Genomic DNA, 12571 nt, shown 5'->3' with positions numbered 1-12571 from the left:
ACCATATCTTGTAATGCATTGGCTGGAATTACCACTCCTCAAACTATCAATATAGAAGGACACATCAAGAAGAAAAAGGTAATAGTGTTGATTGATTCGGGACGTGCCCATAATTTTATTCATTGTAAGATAGCAAAGGAATTGAATTGCTTCCTATATCCAGCACCAGAGTGTCAAGTGATGGTTGCAAATGGAGGAACGATAAATTGCTCTAGAAAGTGCCATAATATCAAGCTATCCATGGGAGAATATGTATTGACTAGCCCAATGCTTTCCATTCCAATGGGAGGTGCTGATGTTGTACTAGGAGTCCAATGGCTACAATCCTTGGGTACAATAGCTTTTAATTTTCAAGAACTTTTCATGAAATAATCTGAGGAAGGAAAGGAAGTTGAATTAAGGGGTATTGCAGGGAAACCGGGAAAGATAATCAACTCTAACGGCATGACAAAGCTTCTAAAAAAGGAACAAAGAGGTGTAATTGCACAATTATGTTCTCTAGATGTTTCCACATCGAAATCATCTATTTCTCCAAATCTCCAAAAAGTCATGGACAATCATTCCAAGGTATTTGAGACTCCCAAAGGTCTCCCACCTATTCGTGATCATGATCATGCTATTCATCTGATTCCAGGAAGTGTTCCTCCAAACATCAGGGCATACAGATATCCCTATGCCCAAAAGAGTGAAATTGAACGTATGGTTGCAGAAATGCTAGAGGCTGGTATAATTCAACCTAGTCAAAGTTCTTTCTCCGCTCCAGTAGTATTGGTGCACAAGAAGGATGGATCATGGCACATGTGTCCGGATTATAGGGAGCTCAACAAGCTCACTATTAAAGATAAGTTTCCCATTCCTGTCATTGATGAATTACTAGATGAATTGCATGGATCAATTTACTTCACCAAGTTGGATCTTTGTTCAGGATATCATCAAATCATAATGAAGACTGAAGACATTCCGAAAACAACATTTATAACTCATGAGGGTTATTATGAATTTTTGGTCATGCCTTTTGGCCTTACCAATGCACCTTCTACATTTCAAGGTTTGATGAATTCCATTTTCAAACCCTTCCTTAGAAAATTTGTGTTACTATTTTTTGATGATATACTAATCTACAACAAGTCTTGGAAGGATCATGTTGAACATGTTGACAGGGTGCTCAAACTATTGGAGGAGAAACAATTATATGCAAAAAGCTCCAAATGTTTCTTTAGAGTACAAGAGGTGGAATATCTGGGTCATATTGTATCTCATGAAGGTGTTAAGGTAGACCCTAGCAAAATTAAAGCCATTAAGGAATGGAAAATCCCCACATCCATAAAGCATCTGCGAGGATTTCTCGAGTTGACAGGGTATTATTGCAAGTTTGTTAAGAATTATGGGAGAATAGCAGCACCTCTAACAACATTATTGAAGAAAGATGCATTTTCATGGACTCCAGAAGCAACAAAGGCCTTCGAACATCTTAAAGAGGCAATGTGCCAAGCACCGGTCTTGGCTACGTCAGACTTCACAAAAACCTTTATTGTGGAATGTGATGCTTCAGGAAATGGAATTGGTGTTGTTTTAATGCAAGATGAAAGACCCATTGCTTTCTAAAGTCCTCCAATCAAGGGAAAGTATTTACACAAAGCTATTTTTGAGAAGGAAATGTTTGCAGTACTACATGCTCTTAAGAAATGGCGACCCTACCTAATGGGAAGACACTTCAAGGTAAAAACGGATCATGATAGTCTTAAATACTTTTTAGAACAAAAATTATCCTCTAAAGAGCAACAAAAATGGGTCACAAAAATGTTGGGTTATGACTTTGAAATCATCTCAAAAAATGGAAGCAAAATGTTGTGGCAGATGCACTCTCAAGAAAGGATGAGGATGTGGAAGCATTATTGTGCGCCATTTCTATTATCCAACCAGATTGGATAAACGAAGCAAGGGAGGAATGGAAGAATGATGAAGAAGTGTGGGCACTCATTTGAAAGTTACAACAATATCCCAGTACATTAGATACATTTAGCTAGAAAAATGATTCGTTATGGTACAAAGATCACTTATACCTATGTAAGAATTCCCAACTCAAATAAAATATTCTTATGGAATTGCACACTTGTCCCTTAGGAGGGCACTCGGGATTTTTAAAAACTTACCATAGAGTTAAGAAGGAATTTTTTTGGGATGACCTTAAATCAGATATTCAAAAGTTTGTGGCAGAATGTTTGGTTTGCCAACAAAATAAAGTTGAAACAATTAAGACCCCAAGACTATTACAACATTTATCCATTCCAAGCCAACATTGGGAGGAGGTTTCAATGGATTTTATTACAGGTTCACCCAAGTCCGAAGGAAAGAGTGTCATCATGGTGGTAGTTGACAGACTTACCAAGTATGAACACTTTTGTGCATTATCACATCCATTTAAAGCCAATACAGTTTCTACTGCATTTATGGAAACAATTCAAAAGCTACATGGAAACCCAAAGATTATTGTAAGCGACAGAGATCCCATTTTCACTAAGAATTTTTGGAAAAAATTATTTTCTTGTCTCGGTACTCAGTTAGCTCATAGCTCATCTTATCATCCTCAATCTGATGGGCAAACTAAGATAGTAAACAAATGTTTGGAAGGATATCTTCGTTGCTTTGTATCTGATAAACAGACACAATGGGTCAAATAGTTGCCTCTGGCTGAATTGTGGTATAACACTTCCTTCCATACTGCAGCAAAAATGACCCCATTTATGGCACTTTATGGATATCATCCACCATCCATCACATTATATTTAAGAGAAAGTTCTAAGGTTCAAGCAATGGAACATCACATCGAGCATCAACAACAAGTTCTCCAACTCTTAGAGGATAACCTCACATTGGTGCAGAATAGAATGAAACAACAGGCAGATCAACATCGCAGCGAAAGAAATTTGGATGTAGGTGATTGGGTATTCCTATGGCTACAACCATATAAACAAATGTCCCTCAAGCAAGCTAATAAGGATAATAAATTATCACCACAATATTATGGTCCGTACAAGGTGTTGCAAAAGATTGGTACTATGGCATACAAATTGGAGCTTCATGCAGCTTCCCAAGTGCACCCAATTTTCCATGTTTCATGTTTAAAGAAGATTATAAATGGCAAGCTCCCAGTTCAAACAATATTGCCAGAACTTGACGAGGAAGGAAAAATCGTATTGGAATCGGAAGCATTCACAAAAACAAGAACTCGACAGCTACAGAATCGATCAATTTTGGAGTATCTCATCAAGTGGAAGAATTTATCCACTAAAGATTCCACATGGGAGGATGAGAATTTTATACAGAAGCATCAAGAACTACTCAAGCGTTGAGGACAACACTTTTCGGAAGGAGAGGAGCATGTTAGGCCCCTATAATACTAGTGATTCCCCCATTACTATTGTCATTATTGTATCCCTTATTGTTATTATTGCACCCCTATTGTCCCCGTATTGTTATTAGTATGCCCCATAGAAACCCACTATTGTTATTTTTGTGCCCTTATGTTATTAATGTTATGTCGACTTGATTATACTGTGACCCCTTAGACTCCTATATATAGAAGGGAGGTTTAGTCATTTGTAGCATCCAAAAATTGTTCATTGGTGTAATGTAAAGGAGGTTGCCCCCTCGAAGAGGCTGAATTCTAAGGCGTTGATCTATCTTTTCTATCTTTTTATGAGTTGGTTTCCTAACACCACCCCGAAGAGAAAAACCCAAATAGATTTGACAAAAAAAGAAGAGTTGAAACTAGTAGATCTCACAATAATGGAAATCGATGCAACTAGGGAAGAGTTGAGCACAGAGGAAGTAGTAATGAAAAGACTCTTGAATGAGTGGAGGCACCTTGATGAAATATTCATTCCAGAGGATCAAAAGAAATTGTATAAAGAAACCTTCCAACAATACATGGCTAATCAAGGACAGAGACAAGGAGATATAGCGGAGCAGTTAGGCATGCAACAAGACAGCTCACAGGAACAACACAGTCAAAGCAAAGGAGGGAAGAAAAGGGGACAGAGAAATCTACAAGAGTCAATACAAATAATGGGAGAGATGTTGGTAAACATGGGAAGGGTAATACTGCTCTCAGCAGTATTCCAACAACTCAATAAAGTTACCCAATGATAGTTATCTCATGGAATGTGAGGGGCCTTAACAGTTGAGGTAAACAGAGATACCTACAAGATCGATTGAAAAGGGAGAAGCCACAATTAGTGCTCCTCTAGGAAACTAAGGTAGCAAGAGAGAAAATAGAGGAAATTCTCAGGAAAATGAAGCCTAGATATGAAGCAGTAGCACTAGATGCAAAAGGAAGTGCAGGAGGAATTGCAATATTGTGGAACCCCGCAGAGGTAATGGTAGATTACTGGATAGGAATGCCAAGAATTTTGACTGGTATATTTCACAATATAGGGACCAGAGAATGGATTCTCATCTCAACAATATATGGCCCTCACACTCCTGGAGAGAAAGAAAGCTTCATCCAGAGCATTAGGAAACTATGCCAAATGCATACAGAAAAACTATGGTTGATAGGAGGGGACTTCAACCTGATAACTTCACTAGCAGAGAAAAAAGGAGGGATAAGAAGAGAAGAACCAGAAATGGAGCAGTTCAAGGACATGCAAGCGGAGCTGCAACTAGTAGATATTCCAACCATCAATGGAACTCATACCTGGAATAACCGCAGGGGAGGAACCCGCCAAATAACATCCAGGTTGGATCGATTCTTGGCAACTGAAGACTTGATAAGCAGGGATGTATACTATGAAGCGTCGATCTTGCCCTACATGGGATTCGACCACTGGCTAATCTGGTTGGAAGTAGACCTGAAACAAGGGTAGCACAAATGGTCATTCCGGTTTGAAGCCTTTTGGCTACGAGATCCTGCCTTCCTAGACAAAATTAAGGAATGGTGGACATCGAGTAAAAAACAGGGGAGGAACATAATGCATACATTCCAGCTACGCCTGAAGGAGCTCAAGGGCAAGATTAAGAAATGGAACAAAGAGGAATTTGGAAACATCCAGCATGATCAGGAACAACTCCAGGCTAGGATGCAACAAGTCCAACAACAGATGATAAAAAACGGTTGCTCGGGATCCTTAGTGGAGGAAGAAGGCAGACTTTTGACCAGGATTGTGAAAGAAGGGAGCAAGAAGAGATCTTGTGGAAACAAAAGTCGAGAGTCCAATGGCTCCGGGAGGGAGAAAGAAACACCCGCTTCTTCCACAAATCTATGATACAACATAGACAATACAATCGAATATTCTCATTGCTAGATCCGGGAGGAAACCAGATAGTTCAAAATGATGAGATGGAAAATTTACTGGTGAACCACTTCCAAAACATCATGTTAGAACCAAATCCTAACATGTCAGAAGCCATAGACCAGATAACCAGGCACATACCTCAGCTGGTAAGCAGGGACCAGAACCTGGGCCTCATGAGAGTTGTCACTTTGGAAGAAGTGGAGGAGGTGGTCAAAGGACTGGCAAAAAATAAAGCGCAAAGACCAGATGGTTTTACTGCAAAAATATTTCAAGCAACCTGGCCCATTCTAGGAAAAGACATCCTAGAGGTAGTTGAAGAATCTAGAAGAACAAAAAAGGTACATCCTGCCCTAAACTCCACTTTCATAGCCCTTATTCCTAAATCAGATCATTATGAAGAGCCCCAGGGGTTTAGACCTATAGCATTGTGCAACGTAATATATAAAATCCTCTCAACTATAATGGTAAATCGGCTCAAACCGATCCTTCCGGCCTTAATCTCCCAAGAACAAATTGGTTTTGTCAAAGGACGCCAAATTTTGGATGGTATAGTAACAACTCAAGAAGCCATCCACTCCCTAAAGAGTCTCAAATCCAAAGGAATGATGATCAAGTTAGACATGTCGAAAGCCTACGACTGCTTAAGCTGGACCTACCTTCTGAGTATATTGAAAGCCTTTGGCTTTGATTCCTGATGGATAAACTGGATCTCGTCTTTTATATCTACCACTGTGTTTTCAATCCTTCTTAATGGAGCACCCTCTGAGGCTTTCAAATGCAACAAGGGGGCTAAGACAAGGTGACCTGATTCCCCTTTCTTGTTCATCCTAGCAGTAGAAGGCCTTGGAAGATATGTCAAAGCTAAAGTCCAAGAAGGACAATTCAAAGGTCTTCATGTGTGGGGAAACGACCTTCCTTTAACTCATCAACAATTTGTTGATGACATTATGATGTTATGTCAAGCCACCCTCAGGGAAGCAAGGTCTCTCTTGGCTATCCTTCAAGATTTCATGAATGCCTTAGGAACCCAGATCAATAAAGTCTGATATCTTTTTCTTCAACACAGTTGCTCAATCCCAAGCCTTCCTAGCAAGAATAATGGGCTTTCGAATAGGAACCCTACCCTCGAAATACCTGGGTATCCCCTTAAGCCTTAATCCGCTCAGAGTGGAAAATTGGAAGGCTCTCCTGGATCGGATTCAAGGTCGCCTTCAAAACTGGACCTTTCGAGCCCTTAACATGGCCAGCAGAGTCACCCTTCTAAAGGTGGTGCTGCAATCCATTCCTATTTACCAACTTTCAGGTCTAGCAACGCCCAAAACTGTATGCAATGACATGACAAATATCTTCAAAAAATTCCTATGGCAAGGGCCTCAAACAACAAATAAATGGGCTCTCCTCTCTTGGAACTGGTTAACGAAGCCCAGAACAGTAGGGGGTTTGGGCCTTAGGACCCTTACACTCTGAACCAGGTAATGGGGGCAAAGCTTTGGTGGAGATGGATACAGGGAGGTAATGACTTATGGAAAGAAATATGGGAAAGGAAATATGGAATTCCTAGGACGACAGAAGGAAGATTGAGAACCCAGGTAAATACAAGGGGATCGACCATATGGAACCTAGCAGTAGAAAATAAAGATTTGATAAGAAACCATAGCTTTTGGGAGATCAAGGGAGGGGATAAGGCTAGGTTTTGGCAAGATGCCTAGAAACAGAGGGAAAAACTCTTTAGTCAACAGGACCTAGCGGAAATCTTCCTGTACACAAATCGACCAGCAAACCAGACTGTGAATAAATTTTGGGAAGTAGATGAAAGATCAACATGGAGAGAGTGGAAAAGGAGACAACACTGGCCAGAAGTACCAGATTCTCCCCAATGGAAAACATATGACAAAGAGGTCAATTCCAGAAGAATAACGATAATAGAAGGAACATATATCATAAGGTGGGGATACAGAATTAAGGGTATGTTTACAATATAAGAGGGCTACTACCTAAAAGCAGAACACCAACAACAACAAGGTTTACCCATATGGGGACGAATATGGAAGGATCATTTATGGCTGAAGGTAGCTTTTTTCCTCTGGGTGGTCCTCCATGGCCGAGCTCTCACATGGGACCAACTTCAAAAAAGAGAGGTTTAGGGACCTTCTGTTTGTTGTATATGCGAAGCCCAAATGGAAACGATGGAACATCTACTGAACTCCTACACCTATAGCAACGTCCTATGGCAGAATCATGAAATTCTCTTTGGTCATTCAGATAGAGATTACTCAAGCACAAAAACAACAATGGAAAATTGGAGGAAGAAAATCTACAAGAGTCCCATCCTCAACCGAGCCTGGAACATCTCTTTAGGATTTCTCCTGTGGGCGGTGTGGAAAGAAAGAAATAGAAGGGTTTTCAAAGATGAAAAAAAGACGGTAACGGAAGTGTGGAAGATTATCAAACAAAATATTTGTGAAACTATTTTGGCAGAGAAATGGTATCCAAAGGACTGGGAAGCAATGCCCCAGGAGAGTCAAATCCTGGCAATGATCAACCTAACCCTGCAAATGCTGATGCCAAGCTCATGGAAGATAAAACCTCCCCCACCTCAATCCTTATCATACTTCACTTACCCTCTTGAGGACTTCATAAAACTAAACTTTGATGGAGCTGCCAAAGGAAACCCTGGTGAAGCTGGATTTGGAGGAATATTCAGAGATCACCATGGCCAAACAATCCAGTTGTTTGCAATGGACTGTGGAATCATGAGAAACAATGAGGCAGAATTCAATGCACTCAAACAAGGATTGGAAATTGCAAGAAGAGAAAGATTTTAGAAGTTGGTGGTGGAAGGAGATTCCACATTAGTGATAGACACTGTGAAAAAACTCCAGCAGGGTACCCATTGGGAAAAAATTAGCAAGAGCTAGAGAACGGTAAGATTAGTCCAGGAAATAGGAATCCTCATGAAAGGGATAACATACCTTATTCCAACACACATTCGTCGTTCGGGGAATGCGACAGCTTATTTCCTAGAAAATTTGGGTTATGGTAATCCGGGAAACAACCTGGACACCCCCAGGAATGAGACAAACCATATAGAAGGAATGAATGTTTTGAGAGAGATTCTGAAAAAGGACAGGGAAGGAAGACAAGGCCCCCGATCGGGGTGTGAAGGGAGAGGGGATCCAAAAGTGGATCGTTGACATGGGAGAAGGACAAATGGACAGGGTACGTGGGCGACCCACCCAAGTACCCCACATGAGCATGGTAGGAGGTACCGAGAGAGATAGGCAGGTGGAGGCAACATTAGGAAAACAAAAGGTTAGGTGGGTAAGTTTTCAAGGCAGAAAGGTGGCGAGGGAGTTTAGTGCATGCATGCAAGGCTGGAGGAGGAAACGGGTGGCAGGCGACAAGACTGGAAGTCGAGAGGAGAACCAGGCCTGCGGGAGAAGGGATTGTCGTTTGCACCTAGAATTCGCTTTCAACGACTTTGAAGGAGACTGGTATGTAGTTCAAGCCTACCCAAGTCTAGATATGGAACCAATGCTTCAAGATTAGAGGTTGGTCTGGTATCGAATGGTGGTGGTTTCGAATGTTTCATGAAAATGTTGGTTCAGTCTTCTACTGTTGATGTCTGGTTTTTTATTTGTTGCAATATATGGAAGACTGCGAGAATTTTGGTTCAGTCTTCTGCTGTTAATGTCTAGTTTTTTATTTGCTGCAATTTATGGAAGGTTGTGGGGGAAAGAGGGGATCTATGGAGGGTTAGGAGGGACTCTCGGATCCTGGGGAATGAAATTGGTAATGGCCACTGTGAAAACCCGCAGATTGGGATATAGAAGGGGCCGAGGCTCCCATGAGAGCCTGCGGTGGTCTGGTAGTCTCCAGAACCAATGAGGGGTGCAAGGGGGGTATGGGAAGTGGAAGATATGCTTAGTCTGGTTAGTCTGGTTAGTGGGAGACATGCAAATCCAAGGGGGTAGGAAAGGGGTGTTGGGGAACCTTAATTGTGGTAAGCTCGACCAACTGGTCTCAGCATGGCTCCTAGGTAATCTTGAGAAGCAGCAGGGCATCAATAGGGAGGTGGGGGACTGGAACCCTAGTGCGGCTGGTAATTCCGCCATGGCAAATAAATTCTGGTGGAAATGGCGATATGGTTGGGTAGAGGCCCGTAAGTCCAACCGGGGGGGGAGCTTTGAGTAGGCTCTTAACATCTCTCTCTGTCATTCTAGTTCAAGGTAGATTGCAGGGTCACATCAAAATCCTTAAGGGTAGGAGGGAGGAGTTGGGGCATCACGACTCCAGTGGGCTTGCAATTTCAGCTAGAACTAAGCCAAACTCCTGCATTTCTTGTTTTGGTCACCCCAAACCTTGCCTGTCATAAATCCCAGGTGTCATTGGACCTCATCCTGGAACCAAGTTGGCCGACCCTAAGGGGGGAATTAAGCAGTGGAGGGAAGAGAATATCTTACTGTTGCGCACAGTAAGGATGAAGGAAAGATGGGAAGGGACTGGGGGGTACCTGGGTCATCTCCTGCAAATTTAAATTTGTTATTCTGTAAAGGTGATTTACATGGAAAGGCTGAAGGCCACAAATGAAATATGGACTGGTTATAATGTTTGTACTTATGCTACCCTTACAGGTTTATTTAACTCTTCTGCCATTCTAACTCCAACGCTCTGATACCAGAAGCAGGAAAGAACAAGAGAGGGGTGGGGGACTGAAAGAATTTAAGAAGGAAAATAAAATGGTGAAGGCAGAAGTGACATAGGGAAGAAAAGGGGGCCGTCAGGTTAGAAAACAGACATAAAAGAAAATGAAGGTGTCAATGGCTTCGGTGAGCAAGACCCAACGAAAAGGGGCAGGAAACTAGAGAGGAAAACATGCATAACCTAATGCATGCATACCATGGAGGAACTCTAGCTTAGGTAAAAGCCATAATTTCAACATGGGAAGCAGAGGTAAATGTCAATGTTGCGACAAAAGTGCTTCCAACAGAGGAATGAGAACCCTTGCTCATAGTTCCGAGGCACACCAGGGGCCGACAAACACTATTTAGACAGACAATCCAATAGCACTAGGTCATGAAGAACCTGCTGGCCAAGGCCATGACAACACACAGGGACCGGGAAGAACCAATGCAAGCTCGTCAAGAGGAGCCAAGCCTAAAGGATATCCAAAAGGAGATTCAGGCGGTGCAGGTACAACAATATCATCAGAACCTTTGTTTTGGTCGAATTGAAAAACAAATTCAAACCTTGCTGCAGAATGAAGTGCCTGGGTTAAGTGCAAAGGACCCGACCCCTATTGAGTCATCTGATGACTGACGCAGAGTAGAAGAAAGTAATTTTTGGTTTTATGTCAGATAGTATTTACTTTAAAAGTCGAAGGATTAAGTATACAATAGATACAATAGTATATTTAGCATGGATGGATATTCTCAAACTGTTTAAATTTTGGACGACATATGACGTTGATCAGTGGCCAACAAACCTGGTTTCCCTAGGGCAGGTTGAGGCCACCAGACTTTTTTTTTGTTACATGCCTATATAAAATTAATAGAAAGAGGAAGTACTGCCAAACTTACACACACACAAAATAATTCGAAAATTCAAAATAATATTGGGCTAGTTATGTTAATTTTTATTTATTTATTTATTTTATATCTATATATTGTTTTTTGTTTGAAAAATTATTAAATCATTTTTATATATAATTGAAATAATAATAATTTATATGTGATTATTAAAATTAATTCTAAATATAAATTCTGATTAAGAAATTTAAAATACATAAAATTTAGCCAATAATGAGCCAAAAGAATTCACTTCTTCATATATTTCATATTCTGAGAGATATTTAGGTAGGGATATAAGGAAAAACTTTTATGTTTAACTTTTATTTACATGTTAATTGTTATACCCACCGCTACATGGTATAAAGCATTTAATTTTGTGTTTCACTGGGTATTAGTTTGTCTTTGACCAAAAAGTTATGAGACTTATCCATAGTTTAACATTAGAAATTCAATTTTTACTATTATTGAAATTTATTTATTTGTAAGGTGATTGGTTGAGGTTTTATTATGGGTTGTTTAGTAACTTCCATTTCTATTAGTTACTAGTTTTTTTATTTTTATTTTTATTTAACTTTTTTATTTTTGATTTTTTCTTCTATTATTTAAATTATAATTTTGTGACTTATTATTATATTCAAAACATATTTTAATAAAATTAATTATAAATAATTATATCTATTAATAAAAATTAAAAATAATATAAACAATATTATTAATCATATTTTTTAATTTTTGGTGATGATATTCAATGACACAATATTTTAGTAACCCGGATGCGGGTGAAATCAATGTGTCCTAATGTTTCACAGGACAGATGGAGGTGCTAGGTATTGCTAGACGTAGACCCGCGCAATTCTCCAGAAGCTTATTTGGTTGATGGGTGTGACATTCAAGCGGTCACTTGGTTCCTGAGGGATCATTTGCAGAGCAAAAGATTTGGCACGCTCTCTGCATTTACTACTTGTCTCGTTCAAGGTATGGCTTTGGTTATTTTATCCATGGCATTCAGGGATTTCATTACCACTGTAAGCGCCCTGCCTTCGTGTTTCTGGTTAAAGCTGGAAGTGGGTTTCGGGCGCTGGTTGTTCTTTGCAAACAACGGTGAGTTTTCTTTGTGTATTCAGTTTCTTGCTCACCTATGGCTTGGGAAAGTGTGGCGTTTAGATAGCGGTATGGTCTCTGGAAACTTTGGCAAGCTTTCAACTTCCCCTGCTACTTTTCCTGCATCGCTCTCCTTGCATTTACAGTACTGTCGTTCGTGTCTTAAGTTGGTTCCTGTCTTGTGTAACCTCTCTCTGGGTTCTGCTTTTGGTTTTTCGGATTGTTTCATCACCCTTCGGTCTCGGCCTCTGCAGACTCGCCTCATCATGGTGCGCCACAGCAAGCGGAGTCATTCCGGGGGAAGTCAGGGAGGGCGTGGAAAACAGCCGGCTTCCAGCTCTATGGATCCTGCTCACAATCCAATTCCGTATCATGGGTTCCAACTCATTTCACTTTTCAGAGCAATTTGAATAGACCTGTAATCACTGCCAATATCACCATTCTCTTCTCTGAAGAAGAAGTTCCGCCTTCAATTCGGGTGTGCCTGATGTCTGAGCCTTCTTAGGAAGCTTTCAAAGGAGCAAGTGGTCAAAGCAACAGACAGGATAATGCAGGGGAAATCCTGGCGAAAGATCAGGGGGAGAGACTTGAAAGGAGCGAGGC

At 40.6% G+C, this 12571-nt stretch overlaps 1 protein-coding gene across 1 annotated transcript; it reads left to right on the top strand.

Moving 5' to 3' along the window:
* The first annotated feature begins 4295 nt into the window (after positions 1–4295).
* On the top strand, positions 4296–4868 carry LOC149161168 (uncharacterized). The gene has a single exon (XM_089434795.1). The coding sequence runs from the start codon at positions 4296–4298 to the stop codon at positions 4866–4868; it is 573 nt and encodes a 190-aa protein (XP_089290921.1).
* The last annotated feature ends 7703 nt before the right edge of the window (positions 4869–12571 follow it).

The sequence above is a fragment of the Pinus tabuliformis genome, chromosome 5_2 (assembly GCF_031772625.1).
Source record: "Pinus tabuliformis cultivar Carrire ecotype Pingquan chromosome 5_2, CPIR1, whole genome shotgun sequence".
NCBI classification, from domain to species: Eukaryota; Viridiplantae; Streptophyta; class Pinopsida; order Pinales; family Pinaceae; genus Pinus; species Pinus tabuliformis.
Note: the sequence above shows the minus strand (reverse complement) of the source record. Positions and strands in the feature narration are given on the sequence as shown.